The sequence below is a fragment of the Mixophyes fleayi genome, chromosome 10 (genome assembly GCF_038048845.1).
Source record: "Mixophyes fleayi isolate aMixFle1 chromosome 10, aMixFle1.hap1, whole genome shotgun sequence".
Lineage (NCBI taxonomy): Eukaryota > Metazoa > Chordata > Amphibia > Anura > Limnodynastidae > Mixophyes > Mixophyes fleayi.
The window spans coordinates 1,065,282-1,091,563 of record NC_134411.1 but is presented as its reverse complement, the minus strand read 5'-3'; the positions used below and the strand labels follow the sequence as shown (position 1 = coordinate 1,091,563).

The following is a 26,282-nucleotide window of genomic DNA, read 5'->3' as shown; positions in this document are numbered from 1 at the left end:
TGCCTCCCTTTCTAGTGACTGGAGGCCAGATAACCGCAACTATAATGAGGTTCAGCCGGACAAGTGGGGCCAGGTTTTCACATGCGTGAACGTCAGTCTTTTGACCGGTACCGTTACACAGGATGCCATTGTAACGCAGCACCAATCACCAATAATTTGCCGGCACGTCAGCAGAGCACTGACCATTGGTGCCAACGTTAGAGGTAAGCAGTAAAGTCCCTTTCCTGGGCTCTTAACCGGATTGTGGGGCCCCTGTTCCTCGAGTGTACGGCCAACAAGACCATAGCTGGACAATGAACATGACAAGAATTATGTGAGAACACAGGTGTATAACAAGATGCTCACTAAAGTCTGCATGAAGAAATTAGCAGAAATCCAGTGAGAGCATTGTTCTAAGAGCTTATTTGCCACAAGACTCATGATTATTACACTATGCATGTGTAATGAAGCTCAAACGAATCCTTAATTAAGTAAAATAAGATAAAGTGGCTGCATAAAGGAATCACTTGCAGGTCGGTATTAAGAGCAATTCCTAACATAAATGTAGCACTCGGCCGATGCCTCCGGTTAATTATATTTTATACTGAGCTGAAAACTGCACGTTAATTATCCCACCAAAATATATCGATCAGGATTCCTGATGGGCCAAGTAGAATGAGATAGATTTAAATGGCCATACGGGTGAATACAGAGCATGTGCACATAATTAGTGTCATTAACAATTCAACATAAATAAAATGTTCTATTACAGTAAATGCAAACAAACAAGGTTCTCTGCCCCCCCCCCCCCACCACCTCCCCCAAATCAAAGCGATTGATTATAAACTTATTACAAGGACATATTTCATTATACATCACTAGAATGTAACATATTGAAGAGTCACATTATATGAAACTGAACAGAAAATAGAAAACTAGAAAGTAGCAGAAATGCGGCAGAACTTTTTATTCTTTCTGTGAAAGCGGCCGTCCTACAGGAGATGTGCGGATCCAACGTAAGTGCTGCGTTTCCTGACGTAAGATATCGGCCTCTTTATTTCTGTGATGTAACAAATGTCTGAACCATTTCTAGTGATATAACTTATATGTTCGATACCCAGTTTTTATTTTCTAAGTACTACACTGGTACTTCTATAGATCACACATGATATAATGCATCCAATTTATACACAATGTATTAATCAGTCCGGGCACGACGGAGATCCCGCTCTTTGTTATAGAATTATGCGCCATGATCCGGATTTCACCAAGTTATTAGCGGCTGTTCTCTATCTCTGCAGCTGACGTGACAGTAACGTGGTATTGTGTCTCAGGAATAGACTCTCCATATTAAGAGCTGTGTTCTGTACACGGAACTATCTGACATGTTCCTGATAAAATACTTTCAGGATTGTCACAGCCCCGGCCCTGCCAACACTACAAAGTCGCACCAAGGACAAATATTACAGATAAGGACCCTCCAGCCCACCGCAGACACAACAAGTCTACGTGCGGCGTTATTACCAGGAACATTATATACAGACCAGTGGTAGCTTTAACCTGTTTCTGGGTAACTTAGAAGGGGTACGAGAAGGAAGCCGCCCTCGCAGAATATAATCCCCTCTCACTGCGACCCTATAAGTGACTTGTGCACTGGACACAATCCAGTAACACTCTAGTAGTACAAGACACGATCATACAGTGTAAATCCGTCACCAGCTGTATCCTGTCTGATAAACCGGATAATAATCTCTACACGCGTGATATTCTCACGCTCAACTAGTGCGATAATTACACGGTGTTATTATTATTTGAAAACCGTCTGCGATTCTTCCCAGAAATAAAATGTCTCATTAAGAGGTTAGATTCATTAATTGCAGTTCAGACGAGACTCAGATATGTTTTTCTGCTTTGTCTTTTCACCAGAGTCTAATGACAGATGGTGCAGAAGAAATGTCATTATTTTGTGCCCATATAAAATCCTAGATTACTATTTTATCTACCAGGGAGATGAAACCACCGTAGGCAACGGCAGGAATAAAATTGTATTTTTCAAATGAATTCTATTTTGCTGTCTTGGTGTAGACCAGTAGGGCGCAGGTAGGTAGGGGGTAGTTTATGGGGCAGAGAGGACCCCGCAGAAGTCTGACCCAGACAGTGAGCAGTGAGACAATGATATAATATCGTGTCAATATTAGATAAAAACATGAAGAAATATTACATACAGACACATAACAATTTATACTGGAAATAAATCGCCATCATCACCTGATCCGCTCAGCAGCGTCCGATAAGTCTCTGCGATCCATCTGACAACCGCCTTATCCTGAATTTCTCACAGATCAATATCCAACCTGAAGTCTTCTCATATTAGCGACACACGGATTCCCGGAGCGCTCCTTGCACACTGCACTCAGGGAAGTTGTAGTGTGACAGCTATAAGCAGCCAGCACTTGTACCCAGCCAAAAATATCCCTCTGGATCCGAACGGCAGCAGATAAGAGATAACTGGAGCAGCCCGACCCCAGACTGTAGCCCAGGTCCCGGCAGGGGCGTCTTATAATGTACAGGACGTCCAGTAGAAGCGTATGGTCCTGTTATAATGTGACAACGGCTGTGCCTGTAAGATTTACCTCTCAATGATCAAAAGGGCTTAAGAAGAAAGGAGAATACAGGTTTACTGAACGTGTACAGGGGATCTATATACAGATATACGGATGTCCCAGAGAGATGGGGAACTGATGATACATACAGGATGGGAAATGTCAGCAATAGATTTATCACCAAGAATACAGGAGTCCATGGACAGGCTCAAAAGTGTTCCCTTACTTTGTGGAAACATTCGATTATTTTCGGAAAACAATATTTACAGATATCCATTCATTGTCTCCCACGCACACACAAGTCACACTCTGAGCGCCACATAGATTAGCAGGATACGGATGCCCACAGTCTATTACCGCCATTAAACGCGATGCCACCGTGGCCATGATTTACTTTATTTACGTTTTATTACTCTCATAAAAGTGCGCCGCTCGCAGCGGTTACCGGTCCCTTTCCCGTATTCCAGAAAGTCAGGAGAATGGGGTTTTGGGGGCTCATTAACCTCCTCTGTGCAGAAGACAGAAACCGAGCAATAGATCATCACACAACTCCTAGGCCTCCATGATCGGAGCAGCAGGCCGCTGTCATCACTCATCACAGTTGAGTTATGAAGTCCGTGGACAGGTTTATAAGAAGCTATTGATATTTTGAAAGCAAGAAAAAGGAGTTTTCATTCCGCGTACAAGACACAGATCTGATTTTGACTTTTCTGGTAAACAGATCGATTGAGGCAGATTTTGCTTCTACAGTGAAGACGTAGGACGGCCGCCGCGGGATCAGATAAACGTTCCCACCCCCGTAACATTTACAGATAACAGATAAAGCCATAGAAAGGGGAGAGATTTGTCACTTATATGAACATAAAACAGAGACAGAGCAGATTTTAGTAATGTTAAGTTAATAAACGTCCATCTGTTTTATAGATAAGTATTTCACGTACGGTCTCCTTGTGAAATGAAATAAAAGTCAAAAAACACACAAGGTAAATGACAGAGCAGGAAATATTAGAACCAGTAACCGCATCGCCTGGGAACAGGAGCTGCGATGTGTGTAATCCAGGGGTTATAGGGATAATACTCTGACATCACAAGTAGTTGTATCATTTACTGGTCACATCAAATACACAACATATAAAGCACAGTCCTGATATTATACTCTTCTGGGAACATTTCTATATAGATGAACAACGTTCGATTACGTGATAGGCCGTCATTCTCTTCTGGTACCAGTCAGACTGTCACATAAAGCTACAGAATACAGCTCTATCTGGGGCCCTCAGGAGCCCACACTCCACCCGCATCACTGGCACATTGCTGGGCAACTAGTGGCACGTTATCAGAGAGGGGGCACATAACGAGATCTACAGAGACTTCCATTGACCATAGGAGCGCCAAGAGTAGACAGACCTGAAGCATCGGTCGGGCATCACATATCGGCAGGGCCGGATTAAACCTAGGGCTAACTGGGCTACAGCCCAGGGGCCTTGGGCATCCAGGGGGCCCTTGAAAGTGCTCAGCAACATTATTGATCGGTCGGGGGCGGGGGTGCCCCCGGCCCGATCAGTGCTACTGAGCACTTTCACCGCGGTCCTTCCCCGTCACGCTGTAGTCTCCTTACTGAGGAGATCTTGTGAGTCTCACTCTCACGAGATCTCCTCAGTAAAGAGAGTACAGCGTTTCGGGGAAGGAGGTAAGTGCCTTGGGGCAGCTCGGATCACGGGGGGTAGTGGTTTGGGCGGCTCAGATCATGGGGGGGGGGCCCTCACGGGGAGATGGAGGCCCCCTTAGCCCAGGGGCCTCCATTCCCTTAATCCGGCCCTGCATATCGGGAACAGCAACCAAATGGTCCAGCGAACCACAGAATGTAGGGACTCCTACAGAAAAGGTGGGATATAAATATTCTGCACTATATACACCGTTCCTTCCCAGCAGCAACATCTGGAGAGTTTCATCCACCTCGGATAAGCGCAGAAACCGGCGTTTGCCACAGAACGCTGCTGTCTTTGTGGTTGTGCTTTATAGTGGTTATAATGCTGCATGACCTCTGGTAATAGTCCTGATATAATCACAGCTCATCACTCCTGCAGCAGCCGCTAGTGCCCCCGGGTGACTGACTACACGACAGGGTGACCGCAGCAATTGTGTGTAATGGAGCCAATTCTGACCAGGATAATAGAACTATAACCAACTGAAGGCGGATTTATGTACAGTCTGTGCACACACAGGATGAATGGGATCTCTGCAATAAAGAGACATTAAATAAATGTATTCTTCTCCAACCTGCAGCAGTTGCATCCCCAGCAGTGCAGGAGAGAGGAGATATCCCAGCTCCATCTAAGGATATTTGTAACCGACCTGGATTAACCCATTCACAGCTAAGTAACCCCCTCCTGTCCCCTGTATTCAGCCTGATTTAGCACCTATGACGCAGCCATAAGCTTTCCTGGACAAAACATGTTTGTGTCAGACTGAAAACGTATATTAAGGAGAACTCCAACCCCAAAGAACTCTATTACCCAGGTACGATTTATAGTCCGCTGCCCTTGGATACAACAGATAAGCTCAGGTCTGTAAATGAGATACAATAATATGTACACAGCTGATTAATTGTCATATGAAAGGACAAGAAAAACAAACAAATCTACCAGGACGGAGGCCTCCTTTATTGTCACAAAGCAGATAGCAAAATACTCCAGACTGAAGCAGATTTGTAGTGAGATGCAAAGTCCCAGCATGCCGTGGGTTACCCAGGACGTAGAAGGGGTCCGTACAGTAAGTACAGGACCAGCCGCTGAGAGGAGATAATCCCATTACACAAGTTAATTAGGTTCCTTTACCTCCAATCCACGATACAGGGTCACATACCACATTATCCAACAGCGGAAACAAAACATCCCTGCAAAACGTTATATTCACATTTTATTATATTCTTATACATAATGTACTTATTATATTTACACATTACATATTATACATAACCTACATCTAATATTTACACATAAAGTACATATTATATTCTTATATTTAGCATTATCATACATATTATATTATATTTACATAACATTGCTCATCAGCTCACATGACCGGTAAGATAAAGACTCCGCCATTTGTACACAAACTTCTTACAGCTTATCTCTCGCATGGCTCTCATCAACAATGTGTATTGTATAGTCCCCATAGCTTCTGTTTATTTATTGTAATTTATTGATATAGCACCACATATTCCGCAGCGCTGTACAGAGAATATTTGTTATTTCCATCAGTCCCAGCCTCAGTGGCGAGAACAGTCAAACTTCCCTAACACACAGAGACAGAGACACACACAGAGACAGAGACACACACAGAGACAGAGACACACACAGAGACAGAGACAGAGACAGAGACACACACACACACACACAGAGACAGAGACAGAGACAGAGACACACACAGAGACAGAAACAGAGACACACACAGAGACAGAAACAGAGACACACACCGAGACAGAGACAGAGACACACACAGAGACAGAGACAGAGACACACACAGAGACAGAGACAGAGACAGAGACAGACAGAGACAGAGACATACGTCAATTTTCGTCAGAAGCCAGTTATCCTACCAGTATGTTTTTGGAGTGCGAGAGGAAACCCAGGCTAACATGAGAACATACAAACTCCACACGGATAGTGGTTAGTATTGCCCATATATCACTGTGCGGCCCACATACAGCAAATCCCAAAGACTGGCACATTGTGCTGGGTGGTAGTGACGGACGGTGGACATCTGTGACAGTATATGGAAGGCAAGTGCCATAGACGTCATTAGAGTGTAAGCTCACATGAGCAAGGTTCTCTCTCCTCCTGTCTTTTTCTCACTCACCTCTTCCACGTCCTGTACCGCGCTGTATGTGGCACATATTAGGGTTGGGGTTCTTGGTATTACTGTATTTTACTTTTTGCTTGTTCTGTATTTTGCTTGTTGGACCTTTACATTTCACGTGCAGCATTTCTGCGCTTTATGAGGCTGCAGAAATTTGTGGCCCCTACAAATAAACCATAATAATAGAGACTGGTACGCCCATACTGAGAGGGGACACCGGGCATTACTAAGGGCAAGGTCCACAGACACCAGTACGTCTATACTGAGAGTGAGTGGGCGCCGGGCATTACGGAGGGTAAGACCCACAGACACCAGTACGTTTATACTGAGAGTGAGTGGGCGCAGGGCATTACGGAGGGTAAGACCCACAGACACCAGTACGCCTATACTGAGAGTGAGTGGGCGCAGGGCATTACGGAGGGTAAGACCCACAGACACCAGTACGCCTATACCGAGAGTGAGTGGGCGCCGGGCATTACTGAGGGTAAGGCCCACAGACACCAGTACGTCTATACTGAGAGTGAGTGGGCGCAGAGCATTACGGAGGGTAAGACCCACAGACACCAGTACGCCTATACTGAGAGTGAGTGGGTGCAGAGCATTACTGAGGGTAAGGTCCACAGACACCAGTACGCCTATACTGAGAGTGAGTGGGCGCAGGGCATTACGGAGGGTAAGACCCACAGACACCAGTAGGCCCACGCTGTCAGCAGACATGGAAGAGTTGCAGATATATTAATGCACATTTGGTATCACAGATTGTGACTAATTACATGTGGATTTCGCTTTTGAATGTCAAGAAACAAATGGATAGATATTTGTCTTGTGAGGACATAAGATTGATATTTATTACCACCTGAATTGACGAGAGAGATATAAAACAAATCGATAGAAACAGCTGACGGCAGATAGATTGCGAAAAGATATTTGAAATATTGATGTGCATTTAGAGTAGCAATCCTTTATATAAATTACTGATATTGATTTGTCTTGCATTGGAAAGAGAACATTTAACAGCAACGACTATTTGTGCAGAGAATGGTCATAACTCATGACCACTAACCTTATATTAAACCGCTATTAATTAGAAACACATGTTTGACAATGCACTTACATTGTCTATGTAGCAAAGTGCTATTGCTCTCTGCTATCAGACAATGGCTATAAGAGGCAGTGGCTGCAGGGTCCATCAATGGGACTAGGGACAGGACGGACAGAATACGGAAATCACTTTGTACATTTGTCACAATCAGATGCTGGAAGGTCTGTGAGGATGATCCTGCGTCCGCCGGGAACAGGAGATTGGACTGTGATACAGAATCTCCCCCGTAACCGCTTAATCCATCACAAGGTAACCGCTAATCAGATGCCGCAGGTAGACGAGTGCTTTCCAGAGACGTTTGTTCTAGGTAATTGTGAATAGAACATCTGCTGTAACACAGGGGGGCAGCGAGAGGGGGGGGCAGCGAGAGGGGGGGGCAGCGAGAGGGGTGACGTGTTCTGACAATATCCTCCTGGCTGCTGGAGACACTGGCGCTGACTAACGCAGACAGACCCCGAATGAACCTCAGACGCTTGTGAGCAACAAACGTGGCAGGAAATCAGAACTAGTCATTATAGACCCATTATATGGACAGGAGACACGTCACATATAGTTGCCAGTCAGACCCTCCAGATCACCATCTACATTAATAAGATTCATTTAGATTTATATAGCGCTGTTCTCTCTATAGGACTAAAACCATATAATACAAAATAAACATATAGGATTAGCATAAAACAGGAGCGAGAGCTGAGCTTTGGGGGGAGGGTTAGAAAATAAGGAACATTAGTGGAATCTGAGTAAACAGGAAAGATTCCTAGAGTGGGGGTCTCCAGACTTATAGGGGTAGGGGGATTGTGCGTCTATAGAGGGGTCTCCATGCTGTATGAGGCAGCGAGCTGACACTGTGTATTATAGGGGTAAGGGGATTGTGTGTCTATAGAGGGGTCTCCAGACTGTGCGAGGCAGCGAGCTGACACTGTGTATTATAGGGGTAGGGGGATTGTGTGTCTATAGAGGGGTCTCCAGACTGTGCGAGGCAGCGAGCTGACACTGTGTATTATAGGGGTAGGGGGATTGTGTGTCTATAGAGGGGTCTCCAGACTGTGCGAGGCAGCGAGCTGACACTGTGTATTATAGGGGTAGGGGGATTGTGTGTCTATAGAGGGGTCTCCAGACTGTGCGAGGCAGCGAGCTGACACTGTGTATTATAGGGGTAGGGGGATTGTGTGTCTATAGAGGGGTCTACAGACTGTACGAGGCAGCGAGCTGACACTGCGTATTATAGGGGTAGGGGGATTGTGCGTCTATAGAGGGGTCTCCAGACTTATAGGGGTAGGGGGATTGTGTGTCTATAGAGGGGTCTCCAGACTGTACGAGGCAGCGAGCTGACACTGCGTATTATAGGGGTAAGGGGATTGTGCGTCTATAGAGGGGTCTCCAGACTGTGCGAGGCAGCGAGCTGACACTGTGTATTATAGGGGTAAGGGGATTGTGCGTCTATAGAGGGGTCTCCAGACTGTACGAGGCAGCGAGCTGACACTGTGTATTATAGGGGTAGGGGGATTGTGCGTCTATAGAGGGGTCTCCATGCTGTACGAGGCAGCGAGCTGACACTGTGTATTATAGGGGTAGGGGGATTGTGTGTCTATAGAGGGGTCTCCAGACTGTACGAGGCAGCGAGCTGACACTGTGTATTATAGGGGTAGGGGATTGTGTGTCTATAGAGGGGTCTCCAGACTGTACGAGGCAGCGAGCTGACACTGTGTATTATAGGGGTAGGGGGATTGTGTGTCTAGAGAGGGGTCTCCAGACTGTGCGAGGCAGAGAGCTGACACTGTGTATTATAGGGGTAGGGGGATTGTGTGTCTATAGAGGGGTCTCCAGACTGTACGAGGCAGCGAGCTGACACTGTGTATTATAGGGGTAGGGGGATTGTGTGTCTATAGAGGGGTCTCCATGCTGTACGAGGCAGTGAGCTGACACTGTGTATTATAGGGGTAGGGGGATTGTGCGTCTATAGAGGGGTCTCCATGCTGTACGAGGCAGCGAGCTGACACTGTGTATTATAGGGGTAGGGGGCTTGTGTGTCTATAGAGGGGTCTCCAGACTGTACGAGGCAGCGAGCTGACACTGTGTATTATAGGGGTAGGGGGATTGTGTGTCTATAGAGGGGTCTCCAGAGTGTACGAGGCAGCGAGCTGACACTGTGTATTATAGGGGTAGGGGGATTGTGCGTCTATAGAGGGGTCTCCAGACTGTGCGAGGCAGCGAGCTGACACTGTGTATTATAGGGGTAGGGGGATTGTGTGTCTATAGAGGGGTCTCCAGACTGTACGAGGCAGCGAGCCGACACTGTGTATTATAGGGGTAGGGGGATTGTGTGTCTATAGAGGGGTCTCCAGACTGTGCGAGGCAGCGAGCTGACACTGTGTATTATAGGGGTAGGGGGATTGTGTGTCTATAGAGGGGTCTCCAGACTGTACGAGGCAGCGAGCCGACACTGTGTATTATAGGGGTAGGGGGATTGTGTGTCTATAGAGGGGTCTCCAGACTGTACGAGGCAGCGAGCTGACACTGTGTATTATAGGGGTAGGGGGAATAGAGAACAGGTTAATTCCTCACAAACACTCACCAGAATGGATTCACACCTCTAAATACTGCACTGGGTTCCCCGTTCCCCTGTGTGCGTCTTCTCTTACCTAACTAGATTGTCAGCTCTTCAGAACTTGACAGCTCCTGTCAGCTCCCGTTTTATGTTTTTGTCCTGTAAACTGCTGTGACTGTATTGCTGTTCAAAAATATACACAACCATTAATGTATGGAAATATGGCGATGGGCAAGATTCACTAGGCCTCATTCACAAACATTGCTTTTAGCTGGATATTGTCACTGAATCACAGGAACCAATCAGCCTTGATCTGACTAGGGCAAGTTTCCACCAAAGTACGATGTTGGTAAGCGAGGACAACTTACATACAGCTATGTGAGTGCAGGTAACTTCTATAAACCGTTATGTACAGGCCTCAGAAACAACTGAAGTTTTCCAGCTCCACCGGTCAGTAGAGACCAGAGTTCTTGCAATGATAAAATGCTGCTTTTACCCACTGCCAAGAAGATTCATTCTGGCTGAATACTGGAATATTGCAGATCCTAATGGAGATCATCACATTACAATGCATGTGTCGTACACAGCAAATCTCATTTCTACAATCTTAACAGAATTAAGTGTTCAATTACTGCAAATAACAGCACAAAGATTTGTCCTGGAGCTCCTGTCATTGGGCGACATCCAGTCCTCCGTTTCCTTACAGCTATTTCTGCATTAGAGAAACACAACGTACAGACTAAACAATGGTGACCAATCATCATGGTGTACAGCGCCACGGACAAATCGCCACGATTACTGTCACACACATTATACAAGGCAGCGCAACACTAAGACGTTCAAATAATACAACTGGAATCAAGCGATTCCGAAGCTGCGAGACCCTCACAGCCGACAGCATATTACAAAGCACTTTGTAGAATATGTTTAATCCTTCACATCAGTCTTGTCCCAATGCAGCTTACAATCTATATTCCCAACCACACACTAACATTTACCTATTAGTATGTTGCTGGGACTGTGAAATCCGCACACACACGGGTACATGCAGAACCCGCAGCACCAGCTATGCCAATCCCCAGGCCACCCGACATAACCGCAAAACAAAAGTATCCCTCTGCATTCTGATATTCAAATCAAACGACCTTCTTCTTAATGAGCGCTCAGGATATATGAGCCAAGATTTATTTACAGAAGTGACTTAAACTTTTTCTGCCTTTGAAAGTACCTGATCCCTTCTTATTGCAGATCTTTCACCAATTAATGATCATTCACTGTCAGCTCTCCTGCCTCCGAGCTGCACCAGGTGTAACAAGGCTTCTAAAGTTATTTCTATTACGTATGAAAATCTACCCTGTGTACAGTGACTAGACAATGTCACACGTATGCAGACAATGTCACACGTATGCAGACAATGCCACACGTATGCAGACAATGTCACACGTATGCAGACAATGCCACACGTATGCAGACAATGTCACACGTATGCAGACAATGTCACACGTATGCAGACAACACTGGATGGAGAAGTGAAAGGTGAGATTATTGTAATTTACAATTTTAACTCCAGGGGTAAGCAGCAGAAATGCTCCCCACCCCCCTAGCCCTTCATTTTAACCAAATGAACCTAAAATATTCATAAACTGCGCCCCCGGCGTTCGCCCCTATCGCACAGTTTACGGCCCTGGACCACAGACAACACAACATACAAGGTTCCTTATATAGACGCCCCGCGCAGGATACGGCCGTACATCAGCTGCAGCGCACACACTATCAGGTTATGAGGTCACTAACTACCACGGTGTGTCAGCTCTCTGTATTACACATCACTCCGTTATCTTATTGCAGTCACTACACATGATCACACCATACTCCAGCGAGCGCTTCTCAAAGCAGAACAGGATAACGTAGGGACCCTTTCAGTACTGCAGACGCACATTAAGTAACCGCAGATCTCGGTAACGGCGGGTAATGCACAAGCTGCGCCAGCCATAATCTGAGCGTCCAGTATATACCGGTATGTAATAACATCACACAGACACTATATAATAACCACAGGAATGGGGACGTTCCCCTTTAAATGTAGAATAAAATTAATATTCGCATATGAACTGATCTGGTGCAATTATGACAAAAGCTCTTAGTTTAAGGCCAATTAAATGAGAAAAGAAAATGATGTTTTATTCCTCCCACACGATGCTGATTGCTGTACGTCACAATCCCCTGCGTGCGGCTCTTTATATTGTGTTCCAGCCGGCGGTAACACGGGGAAGGGGGGGCACATTCCTGGCAAACGCCCAGCATCTAACAGGTTCTTATACACCCACGGCGTGGTATTATCTCCCACTCTTCATATAGTGACTGAGCCTCCTATCTCCAGAGCAGAGAACCAGACCCCGACTCAAAGCACCGGCCCAGCCAACCTCTATATACAGACAGATACCCCTATATCATCCAGGCTCACTTATAGGGGGATATATGTAGAACTTCCAACAGAAAGTAAGAAACAGGCAGACATAACACTGTTAGACGCTGTGAGAGAACGGAGTCAGGTGATGTCAGTCTATCAGAGACAGAGGGTTGAGAATATGGATTTCCCCACTCTGAGATGCGAGAGTGTATAGAGAGCACAGCCCCCCCCCCCAGTGATTACAGAGTGTATAGAGAGCGCAGCCCCCCCCCAGTGATTACAGAGTGTATAGAGAGCGCAGCCCCCCCCCCAGTGATTACAGAGTGTATAGAGAGCGCAGCCCCCCCCCAGTGATTACAGAGTGTATAGAGAGCGCAGCCCCCCCCCCAGTGATTACAGAGTGTATAGAGAGCGCAGCCCCCCCTCCCCCCGAGTGATTACAGAGTGTATAGAGAGCGCAGCCCCCCCCCCCAGTGATTACAGAGTGTATAGAGAGCGCAGCCCCCCTCCCCCCCAGTGATTACAGAGTGTATAGAGAGCGCAGCCCTCCCCCAGTGATTACAGAGTATATAGAGAGCGCAGCCCCCCCTCCCCCCCCAGTGATTACAGAGTGTATAGAGAGCGCAGCCCCCCCTCCCCCCGAGTGATTACAGAGTGTATAGAGAGCGCAGTCGTCCCCCCCCCCCCCAGTGATTACAGAGTGTATAGAGAGCGCAGCCCCCCCTCCCCCCGAGTGATTACAGAGTGTATAGAGAGCGCAGCCCCCCCCCCCCAGTGATTACAGAGTGTATAGAGAGCGCAGCCCCCCCCCCCCCAGTGATTACAGAGTGTATAGAGAGCGCAGCCCCCTCCCCCCCAGTGATTACAGAGTGTATAGAGAGCGCAGCCCCCCCCCCCCCCAGTGATTACAGAGTGTATAGAGAGCGCAGCCCCCCTCCCCCCCCCAGTGATTACAGAGTGTATAGTGAGCGCAGCCCCCCCCCAGTGATTACAGAGTGTATAGTGAGCGCAGCCCCCCCCCAGTGATTACAGAGTGTATAGAGAGCGCAGCCCCCCCCCCCCAGTGATTACAGAGTGTATAGAGCGCAGCCCCCCCCACCCAGTGATTACAGAGTGTATAGAGAGCGCAGCCCCCCCCAGTGATTACAGAGTGTATAGAGAGCGCAGCCCCCCCACCCAGTGATTACAGAGTGTATAGAGAGCGCAGCCCCCCCCAGTGATTACAGAGTGTATAGAGAGCGCAGCCCCCCCCTCCCCCCCAGTGATTACAGAATGTGGCAAGAGACAAGAAATAAAGAGAATAGATACCCTGGAATGAGATGAGAGCAGGGCAAGTGGCCCTCTGAGCACAGACTGACAATCCCAATCAGCTAGATTGTCAGCTCTGGAGACAAATTCTGTGATGCAAAGAAAACCAAGAGCTGTAATGAGAAGGGGTCATAAAAGTGATTCCGACGCCCATCCATTTATAAACTGTACCGAGACTACATCAGTATTTCATAGTTATTGTAATGAATACAAACACAGACAAAAACAAAAGCTAAATTAAATTGTTTTAATAAAACAGAAATAAGTTCAGCATTTCTTTCAGTCAGTGTTTGTATTATATATTACAATGCAAAATACATTTAATTACACCACATTTTCTGCAGTGTTCCCATAACGGAGTTCATAATTCACTGTGCAGACATTTATTATAGAATTTAAATGTGCATTATATTTAAACTGCAGATCATTGTGAAACTGTGGATCTGTGGTGCAGTGTTCCATATTCTCCTGTACGGCGGGGCGGAGAGACGGCCGCACACCGTCAGACGGGCTGTTTTCTGACTGGACACTTCTCCTGCGCAGTCAGATTCCGCACGGAGCAGCAGGAACTATTAGTGACAGAGGACGCAGTGCAGATCTCCGCAACGTACATCGTACAGTCATTATCTGCCTGCAATTCCCACAGGAATGGAGGAGGGTCAGGATTGTTCTCCCTCTGTCCCACTTGGTAATTACAAGGTCACCCTGAGAGGTGCTGAACCAGTAAGACAGCGACGTACCATTAAACACAGAAACACGCAGAGCACAGAAATCATTTAAGAATAAAAAGTGTCATTATAATCTCACTGCAAAAAACCTGCAGCAGATCCGTGAATGATCCACAGGAGCCGGATATCAGCCCTTTGTGCAGAGGGAACGGCGAGAGGCTGCTGAATCCCACACATCCTGATGGGAGAGGAGAGAAATCAGTCAGACAGAATAGTACAGCCAGGGGGCGTCCTGAGGGGTCCCTCCAGCTACACCCTCTGCGGACAACCAGTTGTATCAGGACAGATTCAGTTTACGATGAATAAACGAAGACTGATAACGGGACCTTTCCAGGAAAGTTACAGAACAATGGTAAAGTTTACAAACTGCAGAATGAATGCCAAATACACCCCATACAGGGTGCCAGAAATATTTAGGAACAATTTCCATAAAAACCCCCCGCCCCGACGAATTGTGTGTTGAGGATTTCAGGTGCATTAATCTAAGTCAGTAATTACCCCTTCTGCTCTCTAGAACATGCCCTGCTGGGGATATTGAGAGGACACCACCGACAGATGATAATACATACATCACAGGACCTGTGTAGCGCCCCCTCCTGGTCTCACGGTGTAAAGAGATCCTTCTATAAGTCGGTCTTGGCTTGCAGAAAACACAACTGCACCGTAAGCCCATTGTCTAGGTCACAATCTCCTGACCTGTGGGGGTCTCTCAGTGCCCAGATATCACCTAAAGCAGCTCACGCACCACTATGGATGAATCCTCCCAGAATGTGGATGGAATGTGATTAAGGGCACTTAGTGTCGCTGCAGCAGCTATCGCCTCCCACCAGAGCAGGTCCAGTCCATTGTGCATTGTGTTACTTGTTTATTGCAGCAGACTGGAGGTTCCCATTTACATAACGGAGACAATGTGACTTTACACAACAAGCGCCCACTTACACAGATCTCTGACAGAATCAAGTGCTGCAATCTGATGGGCAAGGGGCTCCGACCGAGGGGACGCAGCAGAGATTGCTGCTGTGTCACCGCAGGTTAATGGCTGACGTCAGGATAGTGCCTGGTCTCTGAAGTGGGAGAGAAAGGAGAAGTTACCGTTACTCATCCTAACCACATTTCACAGCTATTTGCTTCCAAGCGATGTGTGAAATTCCTCCGACATTCCTGACGGAAGCGCTCGGCCTCATAACTCCTTCTTTAATAAAGAACAGGCAGATGCTCACCCAACTATAATGTGGGGTTCAGACGTGCGGCCATCACTCAGGAGGGTCGGCGGCCACCATGTGGGTCTACAAAGCACAACCTAGTGTAATGTCTGTATACCCGGAACACCTAATACACAGGATGCTGGCGCAGCTAATACCATGCCCCCCCACACACACAATGCCAGGGGGTAGAGACTAAAAGGGTCAATTTGTAAATTGTCCACATGTGACCACAGCAGATCGTCCAATCAGATTCTCCAGGACGACAATCATTTTGGGGTCAGACATGCACTAGAACTGGGCACATCATCCAATGACGCCCCGATATCACGGCCGGTGACAGTAACACTGCTGGGCCGCTGTATTCTGGGGTCAATCCATAAAACTATCCTGTGCTCTGACCAATCTCAATGTGTTACAATCTGTAATACCGCCCGGCTCCATCGTGTCACAATACGGTTACCAGGAAAGGTTATTTCCCCCACTCCAGTAATACGACGTCGCCGGGTGGTAACAGAATGTTTTCCTGCCAGCCCAGGGAGCACGGCACAACCGCGCATCGCGTTTCCACCACAGCAGATGTCGGACAGGTCAGCGCCACCTCGAAGTGCTCAACGCACCTTGTACCTGGCGAGAACCAGTAAAACGGTCACACTGGTTGATGGCGGCCACGGACCACTCACAGGCGGCACAATCTGCTCCCTGCAGGAGAATACACACAGTGAAAGCTGGAATAAACTGTGACACGGAGCTGACACACAGCGCTGGGGGGGGGTGTACTCTATATTACTATTACTGGGAGAAGTACAAGTACCCAGAAATAGCAGTTATGTCGCCTACACATACAGTGGTTGTGCTCAGGCTATGAAGCTATTAGGGATCAGAAACGCTGCATACCGTAGCGATGTCACTGCGCCCTCATCCGATGTGACGCAGGTCTGCACTCTGCACTTCTCACACCCCTACGTCTGCCATCAGACACTCACTTTCCTTTATCCAGCTAAAGACATTGCAGTGAGAGCTCAGCCATATACCAGGCGCGTCTCCTGTTCTCTCTATGTGCCCCCCGTACCCAGGCGCTGCTCCTGTTCTCTCTATGTGCCCCCCTGTACCCAGGCGCTGCTCCTGTTCTCTCTATGTGCCCCCCGTACCCAGGCGCTGCTCCTGTTCTCTCTATGTGCCCCCCTGTACCCAGGCGCTGCTCCTGTTCTCTCTATGTGCCCCCCGTACCCAGGCGCTGCTCCTGTTCTCTCTATGTGCCCCCCGTACCCAGGCGCTGCTCCTGTTCTCTCTATGTGCCCCCCGTACCCAGGCGCTGCTCCTGTTCTCTCTATGTGCCCCCCTGTACCCAGGCGCTGCTCCTGTTCTCTCTATGTGCCCCCCTGTACCCAGGCGCTGCTCCTGTTCTCTCTATGTGCCCCCCGTACCCAGGCGCTGCTCCTGTTCTCTCTATGTGCCCCCTGTACCCAGGCACTGCTCCTGTTCTCTCTATGTGCCCCCTGTACCCAGGCGCTGCTCCTGTTCTCTCTATGTGCCCCCCTGTACCCAGGCGCTGCTCCTGTTCTCTCTATGTGCCCCCTGTACCCAGGCGCTGCTCCTGTTCTATGTGCCCCCCGTACCCAGGCGCTGCTCCTGTTCTCTCTATGTGCCCCCTGTACCCAGGCGCTGCTCCTGTTCTATGTGCCCCCCGTACCCAGGCGCTGCTCCTGTTCTCTCTATGTGCCCCCTGTACCCAGGCGCTGCTCCTGTTCTCTCTATGTGCCCCCCGTACCCAGGCGCTGCTCCTGTTCTCTCTATGTGCCCCCCTGTACCCAGGCGCTGCTCCTGTTCTCTCTATGTGCCCCCCGTACCCAGGCGCTGCTCCTGTTCTCTCTATGTGCCCCCCTGTACCCAGGCGCTGCTCCTGTTCTCTCTATGTGCCCCCCGTACCCAGGCGCTGCTCCTGTTCTCTCTATGTGCCCCCCGTACCCAGGCGCGTCTCCTGTTCTCTCTATGTGCCCCCCTGTACCCAGGCACTGCTCCTGTTCTCTCTATGTGCCCCCTGTACCCATGCGCTGCTCCTGTTCTCTCTATGTGCCCCCTGTACCCAGGCGCTGCTCCTGTTCTCTCTATGTGCCCCCTGTACCCAGGCACTGCTCCTGTTCTCTCTATGTGCCCCCTGTACCCAGGCGCTGCTCCTGTTCTCTCTATGTGCCCCCCGTACCCAGGCGCTGCTCCTGTTCTCTCTATGTGCCCCCCTGTACCCAGGCGCTGCTCCTGTTCTCTCTATGTGCCCCCCGTACCCAGGCGCTGCTCCTGTTCTCTCTATGTGCCCCCCGTACCCAGGCGCTGCTCCTGTTCTCTCTATGTGCCCCCCGTACCCAGGCGCTGCTCCTGTTCTCTCTATGTGCCCCCCGTACCCAGGCGCTGCTCCTGTTCTCTCTATGTGCCCCCCGTACCCAGGCGCTGCTCCTGTTCTCTCTATGTGCCCCCCGTACCCAGGCGCTGCTCCTGTTCTCTCTATGTGCCTCCTGTACCCATGCGCTGCTCCTGTTCTCTCTATGTGCCCCCTGTACCCAGGCGCTGCTCCTGTTCTCTCTATGTGCCCCCTGTACCCAGGCGCTGCTCCTGTTCTCTCTATGTGCCCCCTGTACCCAGGCGCTGCTCCTGTTCTCTCTATGTGCCCCCTGTACCCAGGCGCTGCTCCTGTTCTCTCTATGTGCCCCCCGTACCCAGGCGCTGCTCCTGTTCTCTCTATGTGCCCCCCGTACCCAGGCGCTGCTCCTGTTCTCTCTATGTGCCCCCCGTACCCAGGCGCTGCTCCTGTTCTCTCTATGTGCCCCCCGTACCCAGGCGCTGCTCCTGTTCTCTCTATGTGCCCCCTGTACCCAGGCGCTGCTCCTGTTTTCTCTATGTGCCCCCCGTACCCAGGCGCTGCTCCTGTACTCTCTATGTGCCCCCTGTACCCAGGCACTGCTCCTGTTCTCTCTATGTGCCCCCTGTACCCAGGCGCTGCTCCTGTTCTCTCTATGTGCCCCCCGTACCCAGGCGCTGCTCCTGTTCTCTCTATGTGCCCCCTGTACCCAGGCGCTGCTCCTGTTCTCTCTATGTGCCCCCTGTACCCCCAGATATATGCTATTATACAGCATAAGGTCAGACTGATGAGCAGCTCCATCTATTGGTGGGATGTGGTAGGACACTGGTTTATGATCACTGAGCAGATGGAATCGTATGAGATTAGGAGGTGCACTAATATCTGTACTAATTACTAAGCCCCCATTCTAATCAAACATTTCCATTACTAAAGTCACATCAAAGTTGTAAACCCATTTCAATTCTTTCAATGTATGGAAACCTGAAAATTGCAGGATGTGTCTGGTCACCACATTTAATGAATCTGGAATTAGACATTGTACCATCAGTCTACATTAAAGGCAGATCTATTGGAGGCCTATTTTGGCATCCTTATATTAGGTAGTGTAGTAATAGTGTATGTGAGAATTACCCAAAACCAGAACACAATACTGCAGTCACTGACTGACCAATCATCAGACACTGAACATCCTTCATTCACTGTGACAGTAAGCCATAACCATTATTATTACTACATTATTAAATAATGTTCCTGTGCTGGCACCGCCCCTTCTTATGATTATATTACTCCACCAATGAGCTTGTCCCTGACCCCTGCACAGAACAGGCAGGATAAGTGCTCCCCCTCTGGGGAAGAGAGGGTACTGCAGCAGTCTGACTAGAGACTGTGGTAACAGGTCGTTAGGTCTGCAATGCAGGATAATCCTGGCAGAGACAGACGGCATCCAGGCCTCCCAGTGCCACATCCCAGGATAACTAATAGCACAGGGGGCAGAGGGCTCCTTTCTGACATGCTGAAAAATGGCTGGCAGGAAAACCTATTAGTAAAAAACCCAATCTACAGCATGGCAGTTGGGGAGGGAAGGGTCTCAGAGCAGGACATTCGGGTGGGGGGGGGGGGGGTCATTTGATGTTGCAGCTCACTGGAATTTACTGAATGCGGAAATACTAAGGTGTAAAAGAATAAACAGAGTAACAATATTTGCATTAATCTCAGTCACCAGGGGGAGGCGCTAACATCCACAATACAGGAGTCATTGTGGTTACAGGGAGGGGAGATGGGAAATATTTAGCTATGATAAATCAATAATGTAACTAGGTGATCAGTCACAACAAGCAATTTACTATGTACATTACATCATGGAGCACGGAACAGGAAATAATGTAACCGACCTGTGCTGTCCAATACTCGCATGGATACTGTAACACAGTATGTAGGACGTACCCTTCCCCCTACCAATAGAAAATAATCCCCCCGGGGCAGGCTGTGTTACTCAGCGCAGGGGGGAGATATTCAGAGTTTGGGGTCGGCTATAAGGTTGCAACAGACAAGTAGGATCCCAGTCCCCGATTTCTGTGAATCTGATTGGCCGGAGATTCCTCCAATAATTCACCTCACCTGATCAATCAGAAGAAATCCTATTTAACCTGAGTGGCTTCTTGTGGTCTCCCACCCGCAGACAGGGGCCACAGTACTGTAAGGAGCCCAAACAGCCCAGACTCAGGTATAACGTCACTGATTGTATTACACAATGTTTATGCTGTTGGTCGGCTGATTGTTTACTAGTCACTAAGGTGTGAGGATTGTGTTTTGTGTAATAACCCGGCCTGCAGCCGCCGGTGTCAGAGGATTACACCGAGTGCCTATAGTAGATATAACTCACAGTACGAGGTGGGGTCACTAGATGCAGCTCCACGCAGGTTGTCAGACATAACCTCTCACATTCTGCTCACTCACAGCTGAACATACATCTGTTACTTCATTCTGGGAGAGAGTGAGACACAGGAAGTCTGAGGTGCATTAGAAAAACATCACCCCCCCAATCAGCTTTATCTCACTATCTTCCATTCTGGTAATGTCCAGAAACATTGACATGTAGAACATACATTTTATTAATGGCTGTAGTTTAATGGCTCTAAGTGAAGTCGCTCTGTGATAAGTCCACATATGTCTATAGTCTGTACTTATACATAATATAAAGTGGAGGATGCGGCAGTTTCTATCGGTTACATCAGCAGAATACATCAGTGTTCTCCCCAACACCTTACTCCCAGGCGCTCTACCCGGCTCTTGGAGTCCAACAGAGTCCTATTATAATATAAGAAACCATTGTTTCTCCTGTTTTAACAAGCACTATGTGAGCAGTGCAACTATCATTGTGTGTTAGACCAGTCCTGGCTGGTGTGGACATCAACCTCCAACATTTTTCAATATTATTGCAAAGTATTACACTGCCCCCACCTACTTCTTCATGCCAACCGGCTGGCAAAATGTTCTGGGGAGAATACTGTACATTGTTACATGGCCCGCGCCGTCCCCCGGGGAGAGAGGCCCGACTACACGGCCCGCGCCACCCCCCGGGGAGAGGCCCGACTACACGGCCTGCGCCGTCCCCCGGGGAGAGGCCCGACTACACGGCCCGCGCCGCCCCCCGGGGAGAGGCCCAACTACACGGCCCGCGCCGTCCCCCGGGGAGAGGCCCGACTACACGGCCAGCGCCGTCCCCCGGGGAGAGAGGCCCGACTACACGGCCAGCGCCGTCCCCCGGGGAGAGAGGCCCGACTACACGGCCAGCGCCGTCCCCGGGGAGAGAGGCCCGACTACACGGCCAGCGCCGTCCCCCGGGGAGAGAGGCCCGACTACACGGCCAGCGCCGTCCCCCGGGGAGAGAGGCCCGACTACACGGCCAGTGCCGTCCCCCGGGGAGAGAGGCCCGACTACACGGCCAGCGCCGTCCCCCGGGGAGAGAGGCCCGACTACACGGCCAGCGCCGTCCCCCGGGGAGAGAGGCCCGACTACACGGCCAGCGCCGTCCCCCGGGGAGAGAGGCCCGACTACACGGCCAGCGCCGTCCCCCGGGGAGAGAGGCCCGACTACACGGCCAGCGCCGTCCCCCGGGGAGAGAGGCCCGACTACACGGCCCGCACCGTCCCCCGGGGAGAGGCCCGTCTACACGGCCCGCGCCGTCCCCCGGGGAGAGGCCCGACTACACGGCCCGCGCCGTCCCCCGGGGAGAGGCCCGACTACACGGCCCGCACCGTCCCCCGGGGAGAGGCCCGACTACACGGCCCGCACAGCACTATGGAGAAGCCGTGTATTTCTGTGTGAGAAGAGATTGAATCCTCAGAAGCCGCAGACAGTAATACAATGCTGGAAACGTGCAGCATATGATGGATGGCTGGAATAATACACTGACCTTTTTCATCTAATAACACGAGATCACAAACCGTCTCCCTGGCAGATCCGCATTACACATTCATCTCACGCCTGGTGCTGGATAGTTTGTAGTGATATATTCAGCATCTCACAGCGCTGACTATACCCTGGTCAGGTGGTCCTGACAGCGCTGACTATACCCTGGTCAGGTGGTCCTGACAGCGCTGACTATACCCTGGTCAGGTGGTCCTGACAGCGCTGACTATACCCTGGTCAGGTGGTCCTGACAGCGCTGACTATACCCTGGTCAGGTGGTCCTGACAGCGCTGACTATACCCTGGTCAGGTGGTCCTGACAGCGCTGGTCCATGGAGCCGGCGAAAATGTGACCAACAGAGAAAGAACGAGATTAGTGGAATAATATCTGTAATAAGACATTGATGATATTTGTTTGTGAAATGATTACTTCCATATCGTCAGTGGCTTCTACTGGAGATTGCAGGTCGATTCATCAGCATTATAGGGGAGGGGGACGGCATATTATGGTGTCAGGAGGGGAAGGTGGAATAGGGCGATGGGGGGCAGGAGCGGAGAGTCACACAGAGGACACCTCTGGAGGTCACTCGGCTCCGGGTCAGCTCCTCGCTGCTAATAGACAAGTGATCTCACAGTGGAGGATTCATCAGGAAGATTTCTAGAGACTGAAAGGACACAGATGTCCTTAATATCGTGTGTGCAGAAACCAGGACTCTTAGTTATAAACCCTCAGCTTGGAGATAACCCGGTGTCACATCATCTCTGTACAGAAACACTGACATTTATTATCAGTATAGAACCTACATGAATGTACTCAGGGAAAATCTGACCGCACCAGGTATAAAGGTACTGGATTAGATCACTGTACACAACAGCACCAGGTATAAAGGTAGCGGATTAGATAAAGGTACACAGCAGCACCAGGTATAAAGGTACTGGATTAGATAAGTGTACACAACAGCACCAGGTATAAAAGGTACTGGATTAGATAAAGGTACACAGCAGCACCAGGTATAAAGGTACTGGACTGTTAGATGCCGAAAAAAGCACCTAATAGCGGATGTCTGGCAGGTCCGGACGTTACAGGGCAGGAGGAACCCAGACATGTAGGACAAAGCTGTCACATCAGAAAACCCATCTTTGCCCGCTCTGTAAACCACGGATCCGGGCGCAGAAGGAGAGATGACGGGTGAAACCGGTACAGATCTCATCTACTCATTGTCTGTATACAGCGCTGTACGCCAGCTCCTATAACCACAAGTCAGTCCAGAGATAAAGGTTTCCCCCGTCTGCCACAAGCTGCGCGTCCTGTGCGCTAATGCTCGGGCCTAGGAGACGGGGAAGCCGGACGAACCCAACATCATACAGACATCTTGTGTCTTTCTAAGAGGCAAACCGGAGTTTTTGGTAAAATATTTATTACAGTCACATACAGACGTGGAGAACTAGCGCACATTACAGACCGCTAGATATTCGTAGGGGCAGAACACATTGGTCCTCTCTCACCTCTAGAATATAATTATATCCGTTTACAGGAGCTGTAATACGAGAGTTAGATGAAGCAGTATATTCTGAGTTCCTCTATTATAGGGGCCGGTGAGGAATCCCATTAATACAAGCAGGGAATATTATTGCAATAGTGAAACAATGGTCGTCAGTGAGATTTGCAGATCCGCTCTGCTGGACACAAGGGCTCACACTCTTGGAGATGATGAGAGGAGAATGGGAAGTGGTGGATCTATTGTGTCGGTGAGGTAGCGGCATTGTGTCATGACTTTGGTATGCGGGGCGGGATCGCTCATGAATGGATGTAACGGCTGATCTACACCACAATGCCGGAGCAACACAACAAAACTCATGCGGAGCTGGAATCTCTCCGGGATTCTCATCACAGGCAGAAAATACCAGAGCAATTGGCACACACAGATCGTGCACAAATGTGCATCTGAAATCCCTAATAAAGCTTTATCTGTAGAATGAGGACTTGAATAGTTCCAGAAATATGGTGCATTATGTCGCTCTTACAGTTCTGACAATGATGGGCTCAGGTCAGATTGTGCCTGCATTGCCAACAGATGGTGTACTCTAATTAATGTAACCGAGCTGCGCCAAGCAGGGTGTAATCAGGGAACGCCGACAAAGGAGTCCTCACAGAGCATCCACAAATCTTCCCGGGAGGACAGCTGGGGACTTCTGAGCGGTCTCTGGGGTGAAGAATGATTTCCACCCTATTCCTCCTCAGCCTCTTGTGACTGGCACAGGACGGGCACCAGAGGTGACGCAAGCTGGCGCACTGGATATGTGGTGACATCACGACAGCACTCTGGAGACAATGGGCCTGATTGGACATTAGTTTACATAGCGCCATGGAGAAATGTGTCTTGAATGATACACTGCGCGCACATCTTACACATACATTTTAATTATAGCGTATCTTATACTTGCGTTTGGAGAGGGGTCTGGGGCGCTAGCGTGTAAGTCCAACACAGTAGCGGCGTGGAAACGCATTCAATTTGCCTTATTATCATCATTTATTTATATAGCGCCACTAATTCTGCAGCGCTGTACAGAGAACTCACATCAGTCCCTGCCCCATTGGAGCTTACAGTCTAAATTCCCTAACACACACACACACACATATATATATATATATACACACACAAATATATAATATATATAACCAGCTCAGAGTATTGGGCACGTCAGAGAGGTTGCCAGTGTCATGCGACACCGCGGCTCTCGTTTCACCAACTGCAGCGGCCGCAGGAAGCATCACGCAGATTATACTGTGTAAATAGGACAGGTCTGTGTTCATCAACACTCTACAAGGGAACATTGTGTAACAGACCTAGGGCCGCACACAGATGTAGGGTCTGAGAGAGCAGCTTAGTAACTTAGAAAACAAGAGTTTAATATAAAAACAATTCTCCTTCCAATGACCAATCCTTCCATAAAACATATAAAACACAGTATATCTTATTCTTCTGAGGCCTGGCTGAAGAGCTGACCATCCATTCTGGCAGCAGAGGTTAGTGCTGTACGCTGATCAGAGATGGGATTAACCCTTACGATCCCCCATACTCCTCCCCTCAACAGTACTGTCCTGTGGATCTCTGGTCATACGTGTCACATACAACCCAGACTGACGTGTGACCGGACAGTACTGTCCCGCAGCTCTCTGGTCATACGTGTCACATACAACCCAGACTGACGTGTGACCGGAAAGTACTGCCCCGTGGATCTCTGGTCATACGTGTCACATACAGGCCAGAGTGACGTGCGACCGGAAAGTACTGCCCCATGGATCTCTGGTCATACATGTCACATACAGCCCAGACTGACATGTGACCGGACAGTACTGCCCAATGGATCTCTGGTCATACATGTCACATACAGCCCAGACTGACGTGTGACCGGAAAGTACTGCCCCGTGGATCTCTGGTCATACGTGTCACATACAGGCCAGAGTGACGTGTGGCCGGACAGTACTGCCCCGTGGATCTCTGGTCATACATGTCACATACAGCCCTCACTGTAACACATCACAATCCTGCTCAACTACAAGATCAAAAATTGCTCACAAAAAATAGGAACTCCAGAATTATCTCCCCAATTCCCTGAACCATTTACATATTCTTCTCTAAATTATGAGTAGAGGTGGAACAAAATTTGCTCTAAACCTACAACCTCTATCCTTAATTCACTGACTACCTAAGGGTACGAGTTATACTCCCTAATCCTGCTTAGTTAATATCCAACAATCCCAACAGGACAGCACGCCTCTAATTACTGAACCTCACAATATACTGCTCATCGTCAGCTTACAGGGATCCCCATGAGGTTTATAGGAATTAACGCTTCTACATTAGGGGTCACGTTTTATACGCGTTTGATATCTTTGCCGGAGGTAATATTGTACACACTGGGGAGATTCAATCAGCCGCCATCTTCCTCAGAACGTTGCGACTGCACATTTTTACCACAATGATAGTAAATCCTCCTCTCATTTTATTCTTGCTCTTCTATGGGGCGAGGGAAAAAAGTCAGCTGAGATTTTTACTAAAAATCCTGAAGCCGCCATGTTCTGAGGAACATCCCGGCTGATTGGATCTCCCCCGCCGTATTTTTATCTGTACAAAAAATAAGCAAAAAAAAGAAAAGTTTTTAAAAGTTTGTGAAAACCTGATATCTACACAAAGAACCATCTAAAAGAAGCTTTGAAAGATAAAAATCACAAACTTTAAGTGACACTTTGATTATCGTGTCCGTTTAAAGCC

The 26,282-nt window shown here is 48.9% G+C and overlaps 1 protein-coding gene across 7 annotated transcripts in view; it reads right to left on the bottom strand.

Annotated features, from left to right (window-relative positions):
- Positions 1 to 26,282, bottom strand: part of PLEKHA7 (pleckstrin homology domain containing A7) — a 90,521-nt gene that overhangs the window by 54,149 nt on the left and 10,090 nt on the right. The window contains exon 1 of one of the 7 annotated variants that reach the window (XM_075187588.1): positions 15,109 to 15,294. The exons of the other annotated variants lie outside the window; for them this stretch is intronic. Within the exon in view, the coding sequence (XP_075043689.1) occupies positions 15,109 to 15,212 (104 nt within the window). The 5' untranslated portion in view covers positions 15,213 to 15,294. Of the gene's footprint in view, positions 1 to 15,108; positions 15,295 to 26,282 lie in introns of those variants that run through there. 7 annotated transcript variants of the gene reach the window in all.